The sequence below is a fragment of the Pangasianodon hypophthalmus genome, chromosome 9 (genome assembly GCF_027358585.1).
Source record: "Pangasianodon hypophthalmus isolate fPanHyp1 chromosome 9, fPanHyp1.pri, whole genome shotgun sequence".
NCBI classification, from domain to species: Eukaryota; Metazoa; Chordata; class Actinopteri; order Siluriformes; family Pangasiidae; genus Pangasianodon; species Pangasianodon hypophthalmus.
The window spans coordinates 6,696,148-6,724,033 of record NC_069718.1 but is presented as its reverse complement, the minus strand read 5'-3'; the positions used below and the strand labels follow the sequence as shown (position 1 = coordinate 6,724,033).

Sequence of the window (27,886 nt, the reverse complement as noted above, 5' to 3'; positions counted from 1 at the left end):
AGTTTGCCATAAAACTATTATTAAAGGTTAGCTTTGGTGTGCCATCTGCATTAATTTCCCAACAAGTAACTATATTAGATAAGCAGGAACACATGCTTTTTCAGGAGTTAGCCATGGAGTTATAGTCCGTAGTGCCAAAGTAGACACTGTCCATAACAAACAATGCCTCAGGATAAACATCTGCTCTCCACTGAGCTCATGCCCTCTCAGATACCAACAGCGTTTCAGGGTGAAAATGAAAAGTTCTCACCTCAAGTGCTGACAATAGCACCAAGCATCAGTGTAGTCGGGAACGGTGATGTTACACATAACCCACATTTCCTGTGTATATAAAACCCATTTTTTCTCTGCTCATTGGCAATTGAAAAAACGTAGGAAGATGGAATATGGCCCTTGACACTCACTCTCAATCACTCACTTTCAATAACCACTTTATAACCAATAACCGCCTGTGAAACTGTCATCCACACCTGCTATTCTGATGAAGTTGCTACCCAACTGCCCAAGTGAGCAATGTTTCTTGCTGTAAATTGCGCCACTGCCAGGCCCTGACCTTATGGTTGTACTCCATGGGTCCTTTTAGTGATGGGGAGGTGATGTTTAGGGCCCATCCCCTGGGTTGAATGGGGTACCCAACTACCTGCTTCAGTACTGTGGGCTGCACATCACTATATAAACCCACTCAGGCCACTGCCATTTTGAGGATGCTGTCACGGTTAGTTTAGAGCCTGTTTGACATTGGGCCAGATTAGCCAATCACAGTCGCACAATCAGCACAAGGAATGTCCAAACCGGACCTTGATCCTTTAAGACAGTCATTACCAAGTCAGCAAGCACATAGTTGGTCCCCATCTTTGGATTTCAGAGGATTTTTGTTTTGAAAAATGCAAAGAGAGAAACTGACCCAGAGGGCAGTATGAGGGGTAAATGGAGGGAACAGAAGATGTGCTGGGGACATATTTACAGGCCTTCAGGTTGCAGACAGCGGATGATGGGAAAAGAAACACCCAGCAAGAGACTGAGAGGTGAGTGTCATAATGAGCAACAAAACAGTTTGTAGCATGATCGATAACAAAGCTAGCAAGCTGACAGGGTAACCCAACTCAAGCTAGTAGCCACAGAGCTCTGAATGGCTCCAAATGTAAACACACTCACTGCAGTCTTGCAGTGAAGAAAGAAGATGGCAGGAGATTATAGGTGTCTATCACTACCTTTGGATGATAAGTTAACTGTAGCTCCAATATAATCCCAAGCTTTTTCACAGATAGCTCCAGTGTGCACATGAGGTGCTGTGGGTATGAGGCAAGAAAGAAAAAGGGAGGGAATCGATGGCTGTGTACCTAAGATATTTATATCAAACACTACTTAATACATCCAATTTTAAATATACTGGTCATTTTTTTTTTTTTTACAAAAGTAAAATTTTTTTACAAAACTGCTTCATTCCAAGTACTGTTAAGTTTATTATTACCTTTTATAACTGATAAAACCTTGTGATCAACTGTTTTGGAAATATTGCGTCAGAAGCAATGATGACATTTGGGGAACTCCATGTTAGAAAAAAATAACTAATAAATAAATAATAATAATAATAATAATAATAATAAATAATAATAATCAACACTGAGACTACAGCAAATAAAAACAGGCTCTTACAGAAGGTCAGTACACAGAATGAATACATGAATTATTGAATAAACCTTTTGAACTATTAAATAAACCTTTTGAATTATTGAACTTGAACCTATTGAATAAATATGTAACCATTTATGATGTTGAAGTACCAGAAAGAAACAAGAGGCAGAGTATGTAAAGCTAAATAGGGAGCCCAGTTTATTCAGAGAACACAAAATACTTAGAGTTGATCAATTTATCAACATTCCAATATCAAGGCTCTAGTGACATTTTAAAATAAAATATTAAATAACGCAAGAGAACATTTAATATGTGACAGAAATTCAATCAATACTACTGATCAGTGACAGTAATTGTTTCTTGTTACATCTCTTACATACATTTTTAAGAGAGGATGGCTCTGTATTAGAGCAATGTGTCTCTTAAATATACATAAATATACAAATCACTGTGAGCATTGATGCACCTTCTCTCCTTTGTGGATCTGTTGGTGTTTTCTTAGATCACTGTGAGCACTGATATGGCTTATCCTCTGTGTGAATGCGCTGGTGTCGTCTGAGAGTATCACTAAGAGTAAACCTTTTTCCACACTGTGAGCACTGATACGGCTTCTCTCCTGTGTGAATACGCTGGTGTCTTTGGAGATCACTCTGTTGATTAAACCTTTTCCAACACTGTGAGCATTGATACGGCTTCACTTCTTTGTGAATGAGCTGGTGTCTTTGTAGAGTACTTCTTTTATTAAAACTCTTTCCACACTGTGAGCAGTGAAACGGCTTCTCTCCTGTGTGAATGCGCTTATGGTCTTTGAGATGGCTCGGCCGTGTAAAAGTCTTCCCGCACTGTGAGCAGTGATATGGCTTCACTACTGTGTGAATACACAGGTGTCTTTTTAGAGTATTTCGTTTTGTAAAAATCTTTCCACAGTGTGAGCAATGACAAGGCTTCTCTTCGGTGTGAATGCGCTCATGATCTTTGAGATGTCTCTGGCAGGTAAAACTCTTTCCACACTGTGAACAGAGATATGGCTTCTCTCCTGTGTGAATACGCTGGTGTTGTTTGAAATTACTCCCTTTATTAAACCTCTTTCCACACTGGGAGCAATGATATGGTTTTTCTCCTGTGTGAATACGCTTATGTGTTATGAGTGTACTCTGGTCAGTAAAACTCTTGCCACACTGTAAACAGTGATACGGCTTCTCTCCTGTGTGAATGCGCTGGTGTGTTCGAAGATGACTCTGTCTTCTAAAGCTCTTCCCGCACTGTGAGCAATGATAGGCTTTCTCTTCTGTATGAATGTGCTGGTTTCTCTGGAGAACATCCTTTTCATTAAACCGTTTTCCATAGTGTGCGCAGGGATATGGATTCTCTCTTGTGTGGACATACTGATGAGTTTTGAGATTATTTAGGTGAGTAAAAGTCTTCCCACAGTTTGCACAATGATAGATTTCTTTCTGCATTTGTCCATGAGTGTGGAGAGTACCAGAGCTTGATTGCTGACTATTGGAGCTATTGGGCATTAGACTCTCATTTTTAACTTCTCTTGACATTAACTTGTTCACATATTCCTCATAGTGGCTTCTCTTTATGTGTTTGTCAAGGTAAAATTGAGATTTGTAGGAAAGTGGACACGAGGAGCAGGAGAAGACTTGCAGCAGGGCATCGTTCAATTCTGGAGCATAAAAATGAGAAGTATTAGAAACTTATTGAGTAATAACAAATTTTTAACAATTTTTTACAAACCATACCAAAATAAAATTTGAAAGCAACATAGACTCTATGAATTCTATACAATGAAACACTGTAAAAAGCATAATGGATACTCTTTGCGAATCTGCAGAGAGATTGAGGTCTTATGCGGACATACCGTTACAGTGTGACGGAGCCAGTAATCCCACTGTAAGTACTTTATTGGAGATTAATCAAAAGCATTTAAACAAGGTGTCTGAGGTACTACTAAATTTACTTGCATGTCATGTGTGTCCAGTGTTACTTTTTTAATCACATCAAAATACATGTGTGTGCACAGTGACATTTTGAAAACAAAAGAAATTTGTGCTCCATGCTAGCCAAGAAAAAAATGGTTCTTGAGGCCCTTTTGTGTGGGAGAACCCAAGGAATCACCATCAGCCCTATGTGTGTCCCTTCATGTGCCTGAGTAGTGGGGGGCAAAGTTTCGGTCAAGGTGCTGTGGTACCAAGTACATGTAGAAACTTGGTGTTGTAAGTTGTCATTGACAATCCATGGCTTGCCTAGAAATCTAATAATATTTCTCTGCTCGAACTCAGTCGACCTCCCAGTCACACTCCTCCAAGTACAGTATCTCCTTCAATCCCAATATTAGCAAGTCCCCCAAGGGCACTATGGAGTCAGTATTAGGTACACTCTCGACCTTCTCCTAGAAGGCTGAATATTTCAAACTAATGTGCTGAGCCCACACGATGGCTCCATGTCGCCACTTCAGGCTAAACCTGATCAGGTTATGTGTCTGGCCTGGTCACCAGATGCTCGCCTATGGACCACTCCCTGACCTGGTGGGTCCCGGTAACCCTAATCCAGGCAGGGTACACTTAATCTTAGGATCAGGGCTCATTAGGATCACTCTTTATCTGACCTCTCCCAACATTAAGAAGAAATGGTCCTCAAATGTGTTGCTCAAAAGAATGGCCAAAAGAAGAATCCAACACCCTGTTTAAGCAGTCGATTCCCAAAAAGACCTAAGCAATGGACTTTCATGTGTTTTTAAGGTCATTTTGGAGAAAGTAAGGGACTAACTTCAGTCAAACATCACAGCAGTCATGTCTGATATGGCTTTTCTCCTGTGTGAATGTGACAGGAATCACGCCTCACATGTCGGCCAATTTTGAGGGCGGTCCAAACAAGTTAGGGAAAACTTTCTGTCCTAAGTGGCCTCTTGGACTTTTATTAGTGTAGTCCCTGAGTTGGTAAGACTCTTCCAACACTTTGAGCAGTTATGTGGCTTGTTATGTGAATGCATTGGTGTTTTTGTTGATCACTTCGATGATGAAACCTTTTCCCACACTCAAAATCAGTGATATGGCTTCTCTCTTGCACTAGAGATGACCTTTATTAGCATAGACCCTGAGTTGATCAGACTGTCTCGAAACATGTCAAGCAGTTTGTCCCAAGTTCAACATAAATACTGGTTTTAAATACTTCTTAAATAAACTTACATAATTCTTACTTCTTTAGTCACATCAAAATGCATGTTTGTGCAAAGGTTCTTTACATATTTAGACCACTACTCTTATGGTCTATGACAGCAGTCAAGTTGCTGGTTAGTGCTGCTAAGTTTATTATTACATCTAATAGCCTCTGTGATCATACAGAATGTGAAGATTTATTCATGTGTAGGATTGAAATATAAAGAAGAAACAAGAGACAGAGTATGTAAGTTTAAATAGGGAGTAAAATTTATTCAAGGGACATAAATACTATAGATATACTAGAGTTTAAATATGTACCAAAACATTTCAATAGTAAGGCTTAAAAATCAAATATAATACTAACTAATGCACTGTAATTTTCAGTACTGTAATATTTATAACTACACATACATACAGTGTATGGCCAATAGTATGTGGACACCTGGCCATCACACCCATATATACTTTTGAATGTCCTCTTCCAAAACCATGGGCATTAATGGAGTCAGTCTCCTTTATTCTTCTGGGAAGGCCTTCCACTAGCTTCACTGTGGGGATTTGTGCTCATTCAGCCACAAGAGCATTAGTGAGGTTGGGCACTGATGACAGCCAAGAAGGTGTTCTAGTTCATCCCATAGGTGTTCAGTGGGGTTGAAATCAGGGCTCTGTGTAGGCTCTGTGTTCCTCCACACCAACTTTGGCAAACCATGTCCTTATGGACCTCACTCTGTGCACAGGGGCATTGTCATGCTGGAACAGGTCTGGGCCCCACAGCTCCAGTGAAGGGAAATCTTCAAGCTACAACATACAAAGACATTCTATACAACTGTGTGCTCCCAACTTTGTGACAGTTTGGGGAAGAACCACATATGGTGTGATGGTCAGGTGTCCGGATATTATTGGACATACAATGTATATCTACACACAAATAGTTTAAACAAATCATGACACACAAATGTAAACAATGGCAGTAAAGGCAATCACGTATCTGGATTTGAAGATGTATCATTAGCTGTTGGCTCTATGTTGGTGCACTTGTGTTTCTTAAATGTATTTGAATAAGTGAATCTCTGTCCACACTGTGAGCAGTGATACAGCTTCTCTCCTGTGTGAATGAGCTGATGTTGTCGGAGATGACTATGTCGTCTAAAACTCTTGCCACAAAGTAAGCAGTGATACGGCTTCTCTCTTGTGTGAATCCTCTGGTGTCTTTGGAGAACAACCTTTTGATTAAAACTCTTTCCACACTCTGAGCAGTGATACGGCTTCTCTCCTGTGTGAATGAGCTGATGTGTTTGGAAAGCATTCTGCTGTCTAAAACTCTTTCCACACTGTGAGCACTGATACGGCTTCTCTCCTGTGTGAATACGCCAATGTCTCTGGAGATCACTCTGTTGAACGAAGCTCTTCCCACAATGTGAGCAGTGATATGGCCTCTCTCCTGTGTGGATGCGTTGGTGTTTTTGTTGATCACTGTGATGATTAAACCTCTTTCCACACTGTGAGCACTGATATGGCTTCTCTCCTGTGTGAATGTACTGGTGTCGTCTGAGAGTATCACTAAGAGTAAACCTTTTCCCACACTGTGAGCACTGATACGGCTTCTCTTCTGTGTGAATGCGTTGGTGTCTTTGGAGATCACTCTGTTGATTAAAACCCTTCCCACACTGTGAGCAGTGATAAGGCTTCACTTCTGTGTGAATACGCAGGTGTCTCTTTAGAGTATTTCTTTTATTAAAACTCTTTCCACAGTGGGAGCAGTGATAAGGCTTTTCTCCTGTGTGAATGCGCTCATGATCTTTGAGATGACTCCGGTAGGTAAAATTCCTCCCACACTGTGAGCAGTGATATGGCTTCTCTCCTGTGTGAATGCTCTGGTGTCTTTGTAGAGTAGTGCTGTTGTTAAAACTCTTTCCACAATGAGAACAGAGATATGGCTTCTCTACCGTGTGAATACGTTGGTGTTGTTTGTAATTACTCCCATTATTAAAACTCTTTCCACACTGTGGGCAATGGTAGGGCTTCTCTCCTGTGTGAATACGCTGGTGTTTTATGAGACTACTTTGGTGATTAAAACTCTTACCACACTGTGAGCAGTGATAAGGCTTCTCTCCTGTGTGAATGCGCTGGTGTGTTTGAAGATTACCCTGTCGTCTAAAACTCTTCCCACAATGTAAGCAGTGATACGGCTTCTCTCCTGTGTGAATAAGCAGATGGGTTTGGAGAGCATTCTGTCGTGTAAAACACTTGCCACACTGTGAGCAATGATATGCTTTCTCTCTTGTGTGACTGCTCTGGTGTCGCTGAAGAACATCCCTTTCATGAAAACTTTTTTCACTCTGTGAGCAGTGGTGTAGATTCTCACCCATGTGGACACACTGGTGGGTTTTGAGATTATTCCGGTGAGTAAAACTCTTCCCACAATTTGAGCAGCGATTAATTTCTTTCTCCATTTGTCCATGAGTGGCGTTAGTGTGGAAAGTACCAGAGCATGTTTGTTGTCTACTGGAGGTTCTTGTGGGCATCAGATTCACATTTTTCACTTTGACATATTCCTTATAATGGCTTCTCCTTATGTGATTTTCAAGGTAAATTTGAGACATGTAGGAAATTGGACACCAGGAGCAGAAGACTTGCTGCAGGGTATCGTTCATTTCTGGAGCATAAAAAATGAAATGCATTAGAAAGTCATTGAGAAACTAAACAAACCATTTTAACTTTCTGACAAACTATCCCAACATGAACAAAAAACAAAACACTATGACTGCAACATAATCTCTATGAATTCTGGGTGACAAAAGGTAGTAAAAAACATAATGGATACTTTATGATCTTATACTTTTCTTATAACCTTATGCTAACAAATCCATGGTGTGAAACAGCCAGTAATGCAAAAGTTTTTTTTTTTTTTGGAAGGAAGTCCTCTAGTAATTTTGCAGAGTCTACATCTTACCGGCAAGGTCACATACCATGAGACTTGCCTGGAGTGAAGATTGAGGTAGACTCTGGTAACCCTACTTCAGTGCATGGCCACAATGCTTCTATATACAGTATTAGGACCTTGACTAATTTTTCTTCTAAATGGCTAAATTAACAATGTTCAAAGTCATAAAGAGAAAGTTAGGGACTAATATCAATGCAAGAGCCCAGGAGTCACATTGTTGACACGAAACCCATCACATCAGCCACTTCTAGAGGTGGTCCGACCAAGTTATGGAAAATCTCACTGTCCTAATTCCATCTAAGGGGACTTGGGGACACTGTTTCATTTTGGAACAATTTAGACATGAATTTGTTGTTGCCAACAATGTATTTAATCATGGCTAAATTGTGTGTAAATTGCACTGTGTGAGAGGGTAAAGTAAATAAATACATTAAAGGAAGCTATCAGAGGTCACAACGAATGTTAGAAAATTTAATCTCATATTGTATTGTGTGAGCAGTGTCACAATCCATTCTTACTTTTTCAATCACATCAAAATGCATGTTTATGCATTTTACTTTTACAGCATTTAGCAGACACCCTTATCCAGAGCAACTTACAGAGGTGCTGTGTAGTCTCTACCAGAAATATAATCTCCTGCTAGTTCAAGAGTTCAGCTTCTAAGTATACCATTGAGCTAAAACCCTCTTAAGCCTGGTTTATACTTTTGTGTTAACACATATTTGCTTCTTTGCATCACAATGCAGAGAGGGGGATCATGGGTAAATGTGGCATGCAGAGATGTGTATCTGAATGCTCGTGATCCCCGACTGCTTTCTGAAAGTGTAATCTGTTATAAATCTGAAAAAAATAGCTTGTGACTGCAACAGATGAAAAACACTTTGTAAAAACCTCAGTTTAGTCAAATTCAGTCTGTGTAAGGCTTTATACTGACTATAGTTCATTATAATGGCTAGTTTGATCCTGCGGGATTGCACACTTTACTTTCTCTTTCTTTGAACAGACTCCCAATAAAGACACAGTGTAGGTGACTTATCCCCAGCAACTCAATTAAAATAAAATCTAAAGCAAGTTCTAGTGAGGTTCACACGTTCAAGTTACATGCAAGTATGAAGACTTTCACCCCGTGCGAGCATCCATTTTTATATACGCAGAAGTGTAAAACAGTCCTTAGGAGGAGTGTAATACAACAAGAAAACACACAAATCACAGGATTTATAAAAAAAAAAAAAGATAAATTAAATAAGTGCTAATCTGAGTGATGGGTGAAGAAGTAGGTCTTTCTCTTTATCCGAAGACAGCCAGTGACTCAGTTGTTCAGACATCCAGGGGAAATTCATTATTCCACCTTGGTGTCAGGCTCAAAAGGAGCATGGTGCACAGCAAGGAGTCATATGTGCCTACAAGTAGCTGAGGCCTGGTCCATATTTTGTCCTTGTAAGCAAGCATCAGTGTTTTAAATCTGATAAGGGCAGCTACAAGATGCCACCGGAAGGAACACAGCAATTGGGTGGAAGGACATAGGGAACTTGAAAACAAGTCAAGCTGCATTCTGGATCAGCTGCAAGGATTGGATGGCAGGCACAGGAAACAAGACCTGCTGTAAACAAGTTGTAGTAGGCCAGTCTCAAGATGACTGAACAAGCACCTGAATGGCCTCTTTGGAGAGAAATCGACAGATCTTCTTCATATTGTAGAGGAGAAACCTGTATGACCAATTCAGGTTAGCAATATGAGGCGGGAAAGATAGGTGGTTGTCCAAAATTACAAAGTTGCATACATTGCCAGATGGAGTGATCCGAGGTGTGTCCAGGGAGGTCACAAGATTTACGTGGAGATGCATCTCCAGGGTAATACAGCAGCTCAGTCTGAGATTAGGTCTTTGTAGAGATTAGGTTTCATCTGATGAACTGCCATGCATGATGTCTACAATGAAACAAGAGTGTCTGAGGGAGGAAAGGAGAGGACGAGTTGAGTGTCATCATCATAGCAGTGGTATGAAAAACCATGTGGGGATATTACCTCAGTGAGAGACAGGGACCCCAGCGGAGAGACTGCAGGGAGCAGAAGTGCATCCCCTCTTCACTGTAATGATCAGTGGCAGTGGTCAATTTGCTGTTAAGTTTATTATTGCCTTTTGTAGCTGATAAAAGCATGTGTTCAATTATCCTGGGAATATGACATGAAAAGCTGTGGTGACATTTGGAAAACTGAGTCTAACAACAAGGCTACAGCAAATGCAAAACAAGCTTACACAAAATGTTAATATACAGAAGGAGTCATTTCCTATGGAATAAATATATAACCATTTATGACATGTGTAGTTGTGCTGAAATAAAATGAAGAAACAAGAGACAGACAAGGTAAGTTTAATGGTAATCGTGTTTCTTTCTCAAGAGCTGATGGCTGTATGTTGCAGAATTTGTGTCTCTTAAATGTAACCGAATAAGCGAATCTCTGTCCACACTGTGAGCATTGATACGGCTTCTCTCCTGTGTGAATGTGCTGATGTCTTTGTAGAGCACTTTTTTTATTAAAAGATTTTCTACAGTGTGAGCACCGATACGGCTTCTCTCCTGCGTGAATTTGCCCATGATCGTTGAGATGACTGGCAGGTAAAATTCTTTCCACACTGTGAGCAGTGTTACGGCTTTTCTCCTGTATGAATACGTTGGTGTTTTTGTAAATCACTCTGATTAAATCTTTTCTCACACGAGCAATGAGCAACGGTTCTCTCCTGTGTGAATGCGCTTATGTGTTTTAAGATGGCTTTTTTCTCTAAAACTCTTTCCACACTGTGAGCAGTGATACGGCTTCTCGCCTGTGTGAATGCGCTTGTGTTGTCTGTAATTTCTCCTTTTATTAAAACTCTTGCCAAACTATGAGCAATTATAGGTTTTCTCTCCTGTTGGAATGGACCGGCATCGCTGGAGATCATCCTTTTGATTAAAACCTTTTTCATACTGTGAATTGTGGTATGGATTCTCAATTGTATTGATGCACTGTTGAGTTTTGAGACTATCCAGGTCAGTAAAACTCTTCCCACAATTGCAGTGGTAGACTTCTTTATTATTTTGTCCATGAGTGGCATTAGTGCCAGTACCAGAGCATGTTTGTTGACTATTGGAGCTTCTAGTAGTCATCAGATTCTCATTTTTAACTTTTTTTTGTCAGCTGTCTCACATATTGCTTATAGTGGCTTCTCTTTATGTGTTTGTTGAGCTAAATTTGAGACATGTAGAAAAGTGGACACCAGGAGCAGGAGAAGACTTGCAGCAGGGCATTGTTCATTTCTGGAGCATAGAAATGAGAAGTATTAGAAACTCAGAGAAACAGAACAAATTTAACTTTTTTTTTTTTTTTTTTTTTTTTTTTTACAAACCACACCAACATATACAGAAAAAAAACAATACACTATGAATGCAACATAATGTCTATGAATTCTGGATGACGAACCCACAGAGGAATTATGGTCTTTCATTAACAAATCCATATAGTATGACACAGGCAGTAATGCGAAGGCGTTCTTGAAAGAAGCCCTCTAGTAAGTCTTCAGATTTTACACGTTAACCAAGTGAAAGTAAGGTAGGCTCTGGTAGCCATATAAAATTCACTGTATGGCTACAGTGCAACAATATTTTAAGACATCCTCTATTTTCCTTTGAAATGGTTAAGTGCAGTCTGTTAAAACTTTCACAGGATCCAAAAGAAGAAATGATCCTTAAGCAAAGTTTGAATCTGGCTACTCATTTGAGCAGTAGATTTTGAAAGGTTTTGGAATAGGACTTCATGTATTGGGCTTTGTCTGTGGTTTAAAGTCAGTTTGGAGAAAGTTAGGGCAGAAATTCAATGAAACATCCCAGGTACTTTTTAAGGGATAACAGGACTCACCCTGAACATCCAATATTCTGATAACATGTCAAGGGGTGTGACCTGATATCTCTAGTGGCCCAGGGTCAACATAAGCATTAACCTTCCTTGAATGCTTCTACCAGTTTTACAACCTAGAATTGAAATGGGCATAAATGGCATTTTTACCATTTGATTTACACAATATTACTAATATTTAATGGTGTCAATTTCTTGTGACAGAAAGGTTATTAAAATGAGCATTTCACATCTGGATACTGATATCTTTGCTCATTCTTGGCAATATTGCTCAAGATCGGTCATATTGAATGGAGACTGATGAACAACAATTTTCAAGTCTTGTCAGAGATTCTCAATCAGATTGAGATCTGGGCTTTGACTGGCCATTTCAACACGTTCGCTGGTATTTTATGAGACTACTCTGGTTATTAAAACTCTTAAAACACTGGACAGTGAAACGGCTTCTCTCCTGTGTGAATGCACTGTTGTTGTTGGAGATTAACCTGTTGTCTAAAACTCTTCCCACATTGTAAGCAGTGACACAGCTTCTCTCTTGTGTGAATGAGCTGAAGTTTTTGCACGGCATTCTAATGTGTAAAACTCTCCCTGCACTGTGAGCAGTGATATGACATGTATATGAGCTGAGGCTGCCCTCATACTGTGAGAAATGAAAGGGTTTCTCTTGTGTGGGAATGCACTGGTGTTGGTGGAGAGTGCTCTTCTGATTAGAACTTCTTCCACACTGTAGGCAGTCTTTTCCACCTGCATAACTGCGCTGGTATATTTGGAGATGAATCCCATTTAAATTATTTCCCACACTGAGTGGTAGTAGTGTGGAGATCTTTCCCTGTTATTAACATGTTATTTTAATCATTTTCACTGAAACTGTCATAAAGGTATTTTATGGCGATCTTATTAATATGGAAAGATTGTTCAATGGTAGATTGTGCCTTAAATGAATAAATAAATTCTTGTCATCACCGTTCCTACTGCTGCATGGGCACATCACACTTACCAATTTAAATGTAGAGATCAGAAAAGCAATCGTGATTTCATTTTGTATATTTCCTCATCCCTCCGAAATTAATTTCCGGTTACGCCACTGCCAGCACAACACACAACTCCTTTTTAGACACAAGTGTGACATACATCAAGCAAAGCAAACAGCCTGCATTTCAGACAGCGTTCAAGCCTGCCATGGTAGAAATGGACCATTTATGGTAACTACCCTTGTAATAAGGCTGCTGCTCATCATTTTAGTTAAGCACTGTGAGATGTGTTTGCATACGCTGTACACTGGCAGTCGTAACGCTATGAATCTGCTGTGAATTCTGGATAGTGTGAAAATGTTCAACAGTAGTGTACTATGGGCCACTTTCAAGTTCACTTGGGCCAAATGAAGGCTGTGGGGCTTGTGTGTGCTCTACATAATAACTATCTAGTTAGTCACTATTTTTTTCCATTTCAATTACATCAACAAGCAGAAGCAAAAAAAAAAAAACAGCAGACAAATTGACTAAATCCAATTAATTAGCATTAATTGCCTACCATTGTTTTTTGGGTCCATTTCTCCTCTTCTCCTTTTTCCTTTTGTGTTTTTCTGCCCCAAATAGATATGAGCATTACATGATCGCCACTTCTTCATGATTTTCTACCGTTAGTTACCTGCCCCTGCAACTGAATGATCTTCGATATTTATAGCAAGCAAGGGCACCTGCAGGAATAAGATCGGCTACACATCAAACATCTTCCAAATGCCAGTGTGTATAGTCTGCAATGTATAGTCTGCATTGACAAGGCTATTGCATTCCAGTTAGTCAGTCAGCAGTCATCATAGCTGAAGGTGATCAGGTGGCTGCCCTGCCTTGAATTGCTGATATTCCCCCAAAGGCATATCAGCAATTATATAGTGTAGGAACTATAGCCTAGGAATATGTTGTAGACTACTGAATGGGCGTTTGCTGCAACTAAGATCTATGTGCGATATTAGCAAAGTGAGCAAAAAGTGGAGAATGGTATAAAGCTGCTGGTGTTCACCAGACCAATATTTATCAAAGCCACACATTTAAATTATGCTGAAACAGTGCTGGATACAGTCACTTCCATTCTTAATCAGTACAAGGAAGCAAGTGAATCAGGGAAACACCAAGATGAAGTATCCCATGTACCCTCCAGCCCCTTCTTGGTGGATATGCGTCTGACTTCATAAACTAATTGCAATGATGCATACCAATGCCACCTCAGTCTGTTAACATAGTCATCTATATGCTACCAATTTATCAGTGTTACCCACTTCACCAACTTCAATTCAATTTTATTTGTATAGTGCTTTTAACAATGGACATTGTCACAAAGCAGCTTTACAGAAAATAAATAAATTAAAATTAAATTAAATCAAAATAAATTGTAAATGTGTGAATTTATCCCTAATGAGCAAGCCAGAGGTGACGGTGGCAAGGAAAAACTCCCTGCGATGATATGAGGAAGAAACCTTGAGAGGAACCAGACTCAAGTTATAAATATATTCCTTCTATAACTGTGTACTACATGGACAAATAGTGCAATTGTGCAACCAGGAAATCCATCACAGTTTTCTTATTAAGTCTGGTTTGTTGAACCTATCCACTGTCCACTGATGGAGACCTGAGTGCAAAACTGCTCACGGCAACCGCAGTCCCAAGCCATCACAGTGCAACTCCCCATATAAGATCCCCAAGCCATCTCCACAGCCCCCAAGTGGCACCGTCCCCAGCAATCCCAATGACTAACTTGACAGTTGGCCAATGATATTCTTGATATAATGATATTTTTACTCAAGTAACAGAAATGACAACAGATGTTACACAATGACACCTAACCATACATGTTCAAGCCAGAATATACAAAAGAAGAACTGTGCCAGAGAGAAGAGCAACATTAGGCAAGCAGAGAGCAACTGTAGGTCTTTCAAAATTACACTGAGCCAAATAAGTGAAGTTAGCAACAGCACAAGTAGCTACCATAATGTCAGCTAACAACATTACATGATTATCTACCTTTGTGTTAGCGACCTTACTAGCCATCTTACTAGTCGTTACATGGGTGAGGACAAGCATTTACTAGCGGACATTAACTAGTTTTGCTCCTTTTGTCAGGTTGACCAGACATTGAAATCTCCTCTGTTCTCCATTATTTACTAAATACAGACAAAATCACCATTTTTAGTATCTTCTTTGGCAGAAGACCCAGTAATTCCACTTTCAAATCTGTTTCATAGTCCTCAGGTTTGAAGTGCTGGCCACACACTCGTACAGTAAATATCTATAATTGTTGGTGGCGTATAGACCCCTTTAGTGTTTGTAAACAAAAAGAGATGCACACACAACCTTGTTGCAAAAAGACCCGAGTAGCCTAGCAACCTGACACTGATATACTTGGTTATATTCTGACTGAAGAACCTATCCAAAACTTTAAATGTTATCCATTTATTATTATGGATTACCACTCAGGGAGTGTTAAAGTTAAAAAATAAGTACACCCTATAATTCAGTAACAGGCAGAACCACCTTTAGCAACAATACCTTGAAGTAAATGTTTTCTGTAAGTGTTTATCAGTCACTCACATTGTTTTGGAGAAATATTGGCCTACTCTTCTTTACAACATTGTTTCAGTCCATTGATGTTTGAGGGCATTCGTTTATGCACAGCTCTCTTAAGATCTCGCCACAGAATCTCAGTGGGGTTAAAGTCTGGACGGTGACTTGGCCATTCCAACACCATGATTTTTTTTTCTTCTTTAGCCATTCAGCTGTTGATTTGCTGGTGTGCTTGGGATCGTTGTCCTGTTGCATGACCCAATTTCGGCCCAGCTTAAGCTGCTGAACAGATGGCCTCACATTTGACTCTTCTGGTATAATACACGGGTATACAGTGGAGCTCATCATTGTCTCAATGACTGCAAGTTTCCCAGGTCCTGTGCCTGCAAAACAAGCCCAAATCATCACCCCTCCAAATGCTTGAAAGTTGGTATGAGTTGTTTGTGGTGATACGCTGTGTTTGGTTTTCACCAAACATGGCACTGTGCATGATGGCCAAACATCTCCACCTTGGTCTCATCAGTCCAAAGGATATGGTTCCAGAACTTTTTGGTTTGTTCAGATGCAATGTTGCAAACCTAAGTCGTGCTCTATATTGTTTTTGGAGAGAAGGGGCTTTTTCCTAGCCACCGTTCCATGAAACCATTCTTGTTCAGTCTTTTTCTGATTGTGCTGTCATGAACGAAGATATTTAATGTGCTTGCAGAGGCCTGTAGGTCACATGATGTAGCATTTGGGTTTTTCTTTATATCTCTGAGCATTAAAGAGTCTGTCTTTAAACTGAATTTGCTGGGACCCCGACTCTTGTCTTAAAGCCTCTCCATTTATAAACAATTCTTCTCACTGTAGAATGCTGAATTTCAAATTGTTTGGAGATGGCCTTATAACCATTCCCGGATTGATGAGCAGCAACAAGTGCTTTTCTGAGGTCAGGACTGATGTCCTTTCTTCTTGACATGATATAGACACACACCTGAGTGCTCCAGGACAACAAACTGCTTTTATAGAGATAGTCACACTTCTTGATGATTAACTAATCGTGTACATTTCATTAGTAACAACTGGCTGCTAATTACTCTCTTAATGATTGTGGAAGTAGGAAGGGTGTACTTATTTTTTCCCAACTGGTTTCCGAATGTTGGTTTACTTTTTGGAAAAAATGACTACATATTTAAATCTCTTGTGTTTTTTTTTTTGTTGTCACCTGAGGTTATTTGTTTGTTTATAGACATTGGTGAGGACCACAGAATTGTTATTTAGGCCCTGATAAATAAAAACATACAAACAAGAACCCATATGTGGTTCTTCCGCAAACTGTTGCAAAGTTGTAAGCACACAATTGTATAGAATGTCTTTGTATACTGCAGCATTACAATTTCCCTTCACTGGAACTGAAGGGTGCATATCTGTTTCATCATGGCTATGGCCCTGTGCACAAAGCAAGCTCCACGGAGACATGATTCTTCATTCCGCCACAAGAGCATTAGTGAAGTTGGGCAATGATATCAGGTGAGGAGGCCTGGGGTGCTGTTGGCATTCCAATTCATCCTAAAGTGGGGCTGCAGTCAGGGCTCTGTAAAAGCAAATCAGGTTCTTCACTCCAAACTTGGAAAATCATTGTCATGCTGGAACAGGTTTGGGCCCCTTAATTGTGAAGGGAAATCCTAAAGCTACAGCATACAAAAGCGATTTTACGATTACAACATCAAGGACATTAAAGCACTGGAAGCCAAGGCGCCACCCAAACAGTTGCCATAAACTCATTTGTAATCTGAATACAGTTAGGTAGCTTAATGTGTCCATTATAGGCAACTCCTCAGTAAGAACATGACCTGACATGACAAAAGGTGTCTGATTTGATAGTATGCAAATAAAATTGAATATGTTCAAGAACACATTTCTGATTCTGACGCCCAACAGCACAACGCAACATTTTAGAAAACAAATTCTGGCTTGTTCTTAAAAATCACTATAGTCTCCCATTTTGTTTTTGCAACTGGGAGTCACTAAGATCTATGTGTGATATTAGGAGCAGATACAAGGAGCAGACTGTGCAGGAACCCTGAATTGTGGTGTGTTTGGTGATGGCCAGTATGCACTCTTCCCATGCCTCCTTTTGCTGTGGATCTATAGTTGCTAGATTATCATATGTATATGCACTTCACAGGGGTCCTACATGGCTTATAGGGCTTTGGAATGTGACATCCCACCACACTAATCCACCATACTATTGCGGTCCAGTTAGGCATAGAAGCAAGTCAACTAGCCCACCTTATCTGTTGAGATTTTTGTTCACAATGAACCAGCTACTGTTGCTGTTCAAGTTCGGATTCATCGTGGTATTAAAAAAACACAATGGAATATTATTTTATAGTTTTACAGAAACGTGGGGTGCACTAGGGTCTTCTAGGTGATACTGAGACAACACATGCTCCATGTCAACAATAAGATGCAAAAATATTACTTTCTGCAGCATATAAAAACATATGAATGTGTGCTTCTAATATTTTTGCTCAGATGCACTAGAATGAGCCTTAATTAGCCTCCATTAGTTACATTAAACAAAAAAAAACTACTGGTGGTAGTTACAATTTGAATATAGCACTGCGTGGTAGAGGTGAGGATTGCCTCAAAGTAAACATTGTTATAAGTATTCATGTATAGTAGCCACTGCGGACTGACATAGTCAGCAGTTGTGACAAAAATCAGGGTAGGACTTAACCATTTGAGGAGCACTTTTTCTTCCAGAGGTTGTCGAAAGCAAGGCCGAGGTCTTTGCCATAGTCATCTTCGTGCCACATCAAGAGCTCCTGTCCTGTTTTGATCGGTTGACAGCAACGGTAGAAAATCCCCCCTCGATACTGGAATGCCACTAGATTCTGTTCTTTAACATTACAAGCACAATTCACATACCTGGAAAATAAGGAAGAGACAGTGAACAAAAAATGAGCTACTACAATATTGGGATTCCAAAAATAAATAAACATCAGGCTTGCATCTAATACAAAATCTTATATTTAAACAGACATCTACATATTTTTTTCATTCAAGAGGTTAACATTTCATCTGTTACTCCACTTAGTCAGTCTGGGGAACTAGTTTGCTTTGATAGGTCTAATAAATGCTACTCATCTTGGGTTCTGTTCAAGGGGATGTCAGTTGCAGATGTTTCTATGGCAGCATCTTGGGCTTCCCCTCATACCTTTGTGCATTTTTGTGAATTCTGACCACCTGTGTGGCTCACACCATCCCCTATATTGTATTAGGAGGACACTGGGGAGTTATTTTCCCCTCCTTGGCTATGGCTGTGTGAAGCATTAATATACATCCCATACTATGTGTTATTCCAAGTGCCTTGACGGAAAGGGAATGCACATATCCACTTTTTTCTGAGTGGAGAGAATGAGATATAAGTCAGGCCTACTCTGCACAGCAGTCATAGATTGATTGATGGAAAAACAACTTGCTGAACTAAGGGAAGACAATGATGATGAGGGGTATTGTCATCTCACTTACAGGCATATGAATAAGATGTGTTTTCAGGCAGATATGCATAGGCCTGGTATCACATACTACCTGTGTTATACCTCATTACAGTTCTTCAACGAACAGTAGTAAAGCAATACCTATTTCACACCAAATAAGGAATGATAAAATCAATGACTAAACAAATACCCAACAGTGCAGTCTTCAGCAGTGGATTCCTCACCTCATCCAGTTAGAATGCATCTCTCTCTTGGCATCTATGTATTCATCACATTGACTGCTCTTGGATATCTAAAGAAACAGAAAATAAAAAGTATAATATATTTGAATATACATTGAATATAACCTCAAAGTGCAGACTTTCAGCTTTAACTTGAGGGTATTTACATCCAAATTGCATGAACAGTGTAGGAATTACAGTACTTTTATATGTGGCCCTCCTTTTTTAAGGGTCCAAAAGAAATTGGACAATTGGCTGCTCAGCTGTTCCATGGCTAGGTGTTATTATGTTATGTTATTCCCTAAATATTCCACTTAAAATTAAGCAGATAAAAGGTCTAGATTTGATTTCAAATCAATTAGATTTGGAATCTGTTGCTATTAACTCTCAATATCAAGTCCAGAGAGCTGCCAGTGAAGCAAGCCATCATTGGGCTGAAAAATCAAAACAAACTCATCAGAGAGAGAACAAAAAAAATTCATCTATTTGGTACATTCTAAAAAAGAACTGGCACTGAAAGAAAGCACTGCTGAGCTCAGGAACACTGGTGGATGAGAGAATTCTTTCCCTGGTGAAGAAAAAAAACCCTTCACATAAACAGTTGGACAGATCAAGAACACCCTAAAGGAGGTAGGCGTATCTGTGTCAAAGTCAACAGTCAAGAGAAGATTTACCAGAGTAAATACAGAGGGTTTACCACAAGATGTAAACCACTGGCAATCCTCAAAAACAGGAAGACTGGATTAGAGTTTAGCAACCACATCATGGAACTGGTTCCCTTGTATTTATTGACAATGTGACTGCTGACACAAGAAGCAGGATGAATTCTAAAATGTATAGGGCCATACCATATGCCCAGGTTTTGTCTTGTGGTCTTGTGGATTAATACAATATTAGGCAGGTGGTTGTAATGTTATGGCTGATTGGTGTACATCCCTCTGTTAATGTTTCCTAGGGGTGATTAAAATTATAATGATGAGATTAAAGAGGTCCCTTGAAAAGGAAAGAAGAGAAGTGCACACAGGTGCTACAAGTCTGACAGTCTTAGATAATGCCATACTTTATACATTTATAATGAACTTTAAGATTATTATTTTAAGAAACTAACTCACCACCCAAGAATAGCCACTATTCATGGCTTCCTCTCTGTCCACCAGGTCTCCCTCACATGGCCCAAAGTGTGCACCAAGTGGAATAGTCTCCCCCTTATTGAACACCCCAAGGCCTGCATCAGGAATGTCAGACTTTCCAACCTCTAGACCTGGTGGAAGGGTTTGTATGGCTCGGTCAGCAATCCCCATGGGAACAGGGGTATCAAAGATGAAAAGAGCAGGACCATGAACTTCACACTTGTTGGTGAAGTAGGATCTGCAGTCCTCACAGTCTGGAAAGGGAGGATGCAAAAAAATTTTAATTTTTATGTGTGCTGTCACAAATTTAGTTGAAACAGACAGAATAATTGCCAAAATACTGTGAAATCCTGGAATATTGTCTTACAGAGAAACTCATCATTTTCAGGTTCTTCCTCTTTTACAAGTTTCCTCTGGAATTCTCCAGTCCGTTGGTCAACAGTGATGACTAATCCCACAGGGCTTGAAGTCCCACCACCTAAAATTTCATAATCTGAATTTAAACAGTCATCTCAAGTGAAAATGTGAAATACAAAACAGAAAATGAAGGAAAAGTGAGTGCTGTGCCACTGGTCACAAATTAAGCATAGTTGGACTAAACAGCTAATGTTGCCTTACAGAGATAGCCTTCATCTTCAGGTTCTTCCTTTTTTACAGGGTTCTGATAGTCCCCAGAGTCTGATGTCATGCAGGTCTCCGATGTGACATCACAAAGCTAATGAACAAAGCACAATATTTCTTATTTAGTAATCAAAGTCTGAAAGCAGCTTTTGATTTTCTTTGTCACACTTTATAATACAATTGCACATATTAGAAATTCTGTGTGATTAGCAGGATAGCTTGCAAGCTCAGGAAAGAAAGTGTGTACGCACCAAAGCATATTTCTCAGCGGTACAGAAAGTACAGAAAGCCAGTCAGACTTCTAAAAGGAAACTTTTTATCACAATGTTCTAGATTACACCTTTAAAAGTTCCTTAAAAAGATTATGTTTTCACAGGCCTCATTAGTGCTCTGTCTAAACCTTGGGAGAATACTGTATATATTATTTATCTACATCAAAGCTTTATAATTTCACAATTCACATTTGAAAAGACTTAAATGTTTTTACAATTTACATGACTGATTATTTTAAAATATATTTACCTTATGACTAGGCCTGTCACAATTGCTACAGAAAATCACAACTATTTGAGTTGACCGACACCTCACTCCAGGCAGTGGGCAAGGTTATGGGGTGATTCTGCTAACTTGATTTATACAAGTGTCTCTGGGTATGGCTGGCACAATCCACTCTTCCTGATGTGTGCCCTGCTGTATCAGCCTTGTGTACTACAGCTTCTCTGGACCTAGAAGTCCTAGACAGGAGGGTACAGGTTTCAAAATCACAAACTCAGCACAGCCAAATCAACAATTCACGTGGAGCCTTAAGGATGCAACAGCCTGGATCTGTGTTACAATACCTACCAGAGGCCTTGCACTACCCAGGAGGGGACCATATTCTCAGACTTCTGGTAAGCATCCAAGTGCTCTCATCTATTCCAAGGGGAGGGCCCTGGTCTCACCATTTCTTATACAACTGTTCCCTTCTCCCTGCTGAAGTTTTACAGGATTCTGTAACTAAGATTCTGTACCCCCAAGATGGCCCGCAAGACTTAGTAAGAGTAAAAGAGGACTGTTACTCTCACTAATGGTCAGAACACCCTAGCAGTGTCTCCCCAAGCAGAGGTCCCAAATGGACAGCAAGATTTGGCCCTCAGACAGACTAAGGACTGCAATCTAACAGTCAAGGAAACACTTCTGAATACAAGAGCCCCTAGCATAGAGACCTTTTATGCTTTTGAGTGGGAGTTCTGCAAATGGTGTTCACCTCATCAGCTGGACATGGCACATAGACCGATTGCTAGGATTTAGACTTTTCTCCAGTAAATGCTCGATAGCTGCCATCTCAGTGCACCACTGTAATTTGGAGCTCTCCACAGTACTCTCTCTAGGGTCCTGTAGGCTTATTATTGCCTTTTCCAAGGGGGAAAGGCATCTCAACTTGCCACCATCCCACAGAAGCCCCGGGCCTTCCTCTTGTATTCAAGTCCCTTAAAGACCCTCCACATGAGTATACGCATGAATCTGACATGAAGTGAATGTCTCTGACAACTGCCTACGTGCTACCAATCACCTAAGTTAAAAGAGTTGGAGAATTGCATGATATGGCCACAAGCTTACCTTGCTTGTGTTGGTGATAAGATGACTCCGGGGTGACCTTGTTGATGAACCCAAGACTTCTGGCACATATTTTCTGGTCACAATTTGGGAATCAGTCTAATGACCTTGCAGCCTTCAATGAGGGTGACATGGCAGAGCATTCACTCCTGTGTCTGATATGTGCACTATGGTGTTATTTGGACCAGAAAACAGACATTCTGACCCTCAGACCAACCTTTTAGTTGTTATGTAGGTAAGACTCAAGGAGCCCCCTTGTCTAAGCAGCAACAGCTCCATTGGTGGATGTCATCACCTTGGCCTATAGACAAGCTGGACTTCCAACCCCTACTGTGGTGTGCCACTCTACAAAGACCATCTCCTCTTTTTTGGCCCTTATTAAGAGATGTTCCACTCCAGGACGTCTGTGCTGTTTGCTATCTCAGTAAGTTCAACCCTCCCAGTGGGCTGAGTTTAGCAGTCAACTCTGAGCATCTTTCACAGCAGTCTTATGGTGAGTTTGGTTCCTCATGACATTGTTGTTACACATTATCTTGGTGGTTCTATGACTCCCAGATAACCACCAGGTCTCTTTGTGATTCAAAAGCTACGAGCTCGGCAAGAAGGTTCTAGGAAATGAACACAGTATTTACTGCAAATAAAGTGTCATACATCACTACATAAGCTTGAGTTATTGGAGGTGGGGCTGTGAGTGGGCATGAGCCACAGAGAAAGACAGTGTCCCTCCCTTTTTTTCAGTCCACCCCCATGTTTTTCTTTTGCTTTTGTCTGTGGAAGTAAAACTGACTGGAATAAATACCACCAATTCAGCAGCATTCTCTGAATTATCATTGCTACGGGAAAAGACTTGAAAATATGCAAATTACCAGAGAGTGGCAGAAAGTTTAGCGCTTTCTGGCCCTGGAGCGCTCCAAGAATGGAGGCTCCCCTGAGCAGGAAAAGTAACACTAGTACCTAGCAAAAGAGCAGTCAGATAAAATAAATGAAATGGCAGATGTGCCATATGAATCTGGAATGATCTGCACAGATGTTCTGAGATTTGCTGGAAGCCCCACTCCCTTCTCCCATCTCATGCTGCTCTCAATCCCTGCAGCTTACTCACTTTCTGCAAAGTTAAATGGGGAATGTTTTAAATTCACTAATATAAATTAAAATACATCATCAGTGCATGTTCGACTTAGCTAAGATTAGACCAAGGGTGCCATCAAAAAATTTTGGACAAAAATGGTCAAAATGGCTCTTTTGGTTTTCAGCCAAAAGAAAAAATAAGACAAAGATTAAATAGGCATACAAAGAAGTGTCAAATTTAACACAGATAAGGTGATTACTGTAAGTATGCTGTTTTGTTTTTTCTTTTTGAGCGACACTCTCCTGCTGAACACCATCAACAAAGCAAATGTCAGCCATGTGAAGATTACATGACAGATTTGTAAAAGGATTATGTTATGTTTTTTTAAGTCTTAACTGCACATTACTGCTGAATCACTTCCCAACTGCACAAGTGGTCATGTTTGTACGCCCTCCCCTTCTCTTCTTAAACAGGAAATGGTGGAAATGCTTATTTTCCTGTCTTTTTTAGGCTAATGGTTCTGGACGATTAAATCGATTATCGCGATCAGGGAAAAATCAGTATCACACAATCGTAATGTGCTAGGTGGGTTTTGAGTTCCTTATTTTAGGCCTTTAGTGTTCTGATGTCTATCAAATGTACAAAGCTTTACAATGAAAACATATTTAAAACCATTACCTGTGAATGAGCAGGACACGGAGAACATGGAGGCTTTTGTGAAGAAATCTCTGCCGATTCCATTATAAGACGTCTAAAGGGAAGTGATTCCAGAAATGGAGGCTAAAATATAAACAGAACCTTTTGTAAATCAACACACTTAATGCAAACTGTGAAGATTTAATTTAGAATGAAATAGAAAGTACTCTTATTCAACTGAGCAGACATAGACAGAACACACAAAGTAAATGATAAATAGTAGTAAAAATGTAAACCTTTTCATTCTCTACTTTTTGTTGCCAAATGTTGCTTCACTACCTGTCAATCTGCTCGCTGCTAATGTCTGTTACATTTACATGGATTTATATCCTAGAGAATCCTGGTTGGCTAAATACAATGCAGTGGCCATCCTCATTTATCTAAAACTTAAATTTGTTAAACGTTTGCCGATTCACATCAGGACAGATTTTGCCACAACCACAACAGTCATGTACCGAAATTAACAGGACGCAGCATCCTGAAATCGCAAGCAAACGCATAACCACGAAGTCATACAAGTGACAGCAGTGATTGATGATGATGATGGTAATGATGATGATGATGATGATTATGACGATGATGATGATTACAATAAATGCATGAACAGGACACAACATGCCTGGTGCTCACACCAACCAAACCCATAGACCAACTCCTGAGGCAAACTACTGACTGATACAGTATACAAGGTAAGAATTGTATTAATTTTCACAATTTTTACAAAAGTAATTTTGTTACAATTATTCTGAAACATAATGTCATAAAATTAAACAGCAAGGTCTGTTTTACACCTTTTTTCAGTATGACCAGCAAATTCAGCTTTTTTTTTTTTACTGGATACTTAATACAACACTTAAGATAATCACCCAGAAGATTCATATTATTGTTTTGAATTCTAAATACTTAAAATGTTAAATAAAAAGAAATTCAGACTACAAATAAGTAAGGAAATAAATAGAACAACCACCACAGCATGCAACAGTTAATCCACAAACACAGATTTATTGCTGACCAATGCATTTAACCCCATGGAGTTGCATTTATGTTTAATTCACTGAGGAAGCCAAACGATTAAAACATGATTACATGTGTTTGTAGTGTTCATGTTTTTTGCTTATTTTGGTATTTAATATTGAGTATAAATTCATTCAATATTCAGCAGCAGATGAGGACCATGTTAGCAATCCAAGGTAATTCAACTACTCATTAGCTACTGGTTCACTTGGGAAACATTCTGTTAAAGAAAAATAATAAACAACAGGGTGGGGTGATGTGGCCCATCACGAAGCGGAAGTATATCACAGAAATCTTTACCACAGCAATTTGCCAGAGATTACATTTATTATTTATTAAAGAATGACACATCATTGTCATGTCACGTTTATAGGTACGTTTAGATAGATAGATAGATAGATAGATAGACAGATAGACCTTTATTGCCATTGTAATGCACATGTACAGTACAACGAAATTGGATGGCCATCCTTAGCCGGTGCAAATAGTGCAAAATAGCTTAAAAAATATTGTTAAAAATAAATAAAATGCAACCAAGTTAAACACTATAAAACTAAGCTAAATACACCCACACTTAAAATACACAGATAATACACATCCATATTTACAATGCCCCACATTATTGCACAGTTATTGCCGTTCAAGTTCAAGTGTTCATGTTTAGTGCCACAATGGCTCTTGCATAAAAACTTTTTTTGAGTCTGTTGGTTCTGGATTTTATTCTCCTGAACCGTTTAATTATAGAACGTCCGCAAAACAAGTTATTTCCTGTTATCACTTACGTTATAGCAGCTATAAACAGTAGATCCCTCCCCAACGTCACTGTTAAGGCTGTGGGTTACTGATCAGAAGGTTGAGGGTTCAAACCCCAGCACTGCCAAGCTGCCACAGTTAGGCCCTTGAGCAAGGCCCTTAACCCTTTCTGCTCAAGGGGCGCGGTATCATGGCTGACCCTGCGCTCTGACCCCAACTTCCTTCTGCCGGGATGTGCGAAGAAAAGAATTTCACTCTGCTGTAATGTCTGTGTGAAAAATAAAGGCTTCTGCTTCTGCTTCTTCTTCTGTCTCATGATGTTAATCATACAGCTTTTCATGTTACCAAGAAACTAGAAATCCCTCCAACTAGAAACTTAAAATTCCAGCTTTATTTCTGGCTGTTAGAAAACACTGACACTGGAGACTCCTTCCATAAATGTTAAACAAACATCTCCTGATAGAAAACCTCGCCATATCACTGTTAAAGGGCTGAACTTTTTTTTTTTAATTAGTCTTAGATTATACGAAGCCTTCGTCATAGAAGTTGTTACTATAGAAACGGGAAGGCATCAGCACGAGCGCATTAGCATAAACAAACCTATGATTTGCAGCCGGAAGTACAATCAGAGCTGCTGCTGTAGCAAATTAATCAGCACCTTCTGACCAATCAGAATCGAGAATTCAACAGCGCTGTGATGTAAATGAGAAGAAGCTTTAGCAACAAAACGAATGAGAAACCGTGAAATTTCAGGAAGGCTTAATCCTAAAATGGCTTCTTTTTAGATAATGATATTAAGCGTATTGTTTAATTTACTATGTAGTGCATTTTATATAGGGAGTCAGATTTACCTGAGCAGGTCAGCTAGGACAACTCACCTCGGGCTTGAAAACAAAACCGAGTCAACACCTCAAATGCGCACAATAACAAGCTTTTCTATTTCATTCATTCAGGTTCTGTGAAATCCTGTCAGAAATATTCTCATGTGTAGAAGATTAAATCATACAGAGCCGCAGTCCTTCTTCTTCTGCTCTTGTGACTCTCTAGCGGTTGGAGAATCAACATCTGGTCTCATTACCGCCAACACCTGGGCTGGAGTGTGAGGCCAGATTTCAGCTCCTGTATTCCAGTGGCTCTCAAGTCCACAGACCCCCTCAGTATGGATTTATTTCGTGAACATTATTTAAAATGTTGAGATATATATATATGAGCCAGAGACCTTTCTATTCCTGAAATTTCCACCAAATGAACACATTAGGTCTGAGTTAACTTCGGTGTTTGGACCCCTAAATATGATAACTTTGATAATATAGGTTGTGATATTCGCCGCTGTAACAAAATAAAAAATATATTGCGATTATAGCGATTGACGGGCCCAAGTACCAAGGGTGTAACAGTGTTTGTTTCAACAGCTAGTATTAGCATGTGGATGTTATTATGCCCAGGATGTCCAGGGTGTCCCCCACCTTGTGCCCTGAGTCCCCTGGGATAGATCCAGGCTCCCAGTGACCCTGTGTAGGATAAGCTGTAAAGAAAATGAATGGATGGATGTTATTATGCTGCATCACTGAAAATTCACACAAGCTTTGAGCCACATAGCATGGTGTCCAGTGGAACTATACCACACTTCCTGTTTGCACTAGATGTCACTCCTTGCCATGGTAATGCTGATCCAGATTTCAACATGTCCTTCCCAGTTTAATATCATGGAATTATTGACATCATTCTGACTATATGTGCTATGACTTTTATCCACACTATAAGAGACATATTTAAAAGGTTTGTTTATCAGCCTCTCTTTCTGTAGCCAGTTGGAGGTGCTATGACAATTTATTTACTATACGCATGTCTATTTGACAGTTCCCTATTATTTACCATACAGTGAAGTCTATGCCATATTGAATGATGTACTTTATAACTATGCCACACTCCCTGATTACATAACATTCGATGTTAATTGATAGTCACCATGGCAACGCCATTTATAATATCAAAAAATCCTTCAAAATTTATCATCAGGGATAAATTATGCTGACCAAATTTGGCTCAAATATGACAGACCATATATGAGGAGTGTTAAAGTAGGAATGGTTTATAAACCTAACTTCTT

At 39.7% G+C, this 27,886-nt stretch overlaps 1 protein-coding gene across 9 annotated transcripts; it reads right to left on the bottom strand.

Moving 5' to 3' along the window:
* Window positions 1-1,820: 1,820 nt before the first annotated feature.
* Window positions 1,821-27,161, bottom strand: LOC113547108 (gastrula zinc finger protein XlCGF26.1). Of its 9 annotated transcripts, XM_053237277.1 has the most exons (10): window positions 26,628-27,120; window positions 23,992-24,093; window positions 22,248-22,852; window positions 21,171-21,382; window positions 20,646-20,742; window positions 20,395-20,505; window positions 20,010-20,281; window positions 18,901-18,968; window positions 17,914-18,104; window positions 3,319-7,458 (listed from the first exon to the last, which is right to left on the bottom strand). In XM_053237277.1, the coding sequence occupies exons 5-10, from the start codon at window positions 20,713-20,715 to the stop codon at window positions 5,783-5,785; spliced, it is 2,388 nt and encodes a 795-aa protein (XP_053093252.1). In that variant the 5' UTR covers window positions 20,716-20,742; window positions 21,171-21,382; window positions 22,248-22,852; window positions 23,992-24,093; window positions 26,628-27,120; the 3' UTR covers window positions 3,319-5,782. The 9 variants fall into 9 exon arrangements, with proteins under 9 accessions (XP_034163124.2, XP_053093253.1, XP_034163121.2 ...); XM_034307233.2 differs by lacking the exons at window positions 21,171-21,382; window positions 22,248-22,852 and adding an exon at window positions 1,821-2,914 and having other exon boundaries at window positions 5,899-7,458; window positions 26,655-27,149; XM_034307226.2 differs by lacking the exon at window positions 22,248-22,852 and having other exon boundaries at window positions 26,655-27,120.
* Window positions 27,162-27,886: the final 725 nt, after the last annotated feature.

What these genes read in the sequence shown, in the direction of transcription:
- LOC113547108 (XM_034307233.2), bottom strand. Translation starts at nt 24,054, where the DNA reads ATGGAATCGGCAGAGATTTCTTCACAAAAGCCTCCATGTTCTCCGTGT. An exon ending in ATAGTGGCTATTCTTGGGTG is followed by an intron (nt 18,969 to 20,009) that starts GTGAGTTAGTTT and finishes CTGTTTCTTTAG; the next exon opens with ATATCCAAGAGCAGTCAATG. An exon ending in GAAAAAGTGCTCCTCAAATG is followed by an intron (nt 7,459 to 17,913) that starts GTTAAGTCCTAC and finishes TTTATGCTCCAG; the next exon opens with AAATGAACGATACCCTGCAG.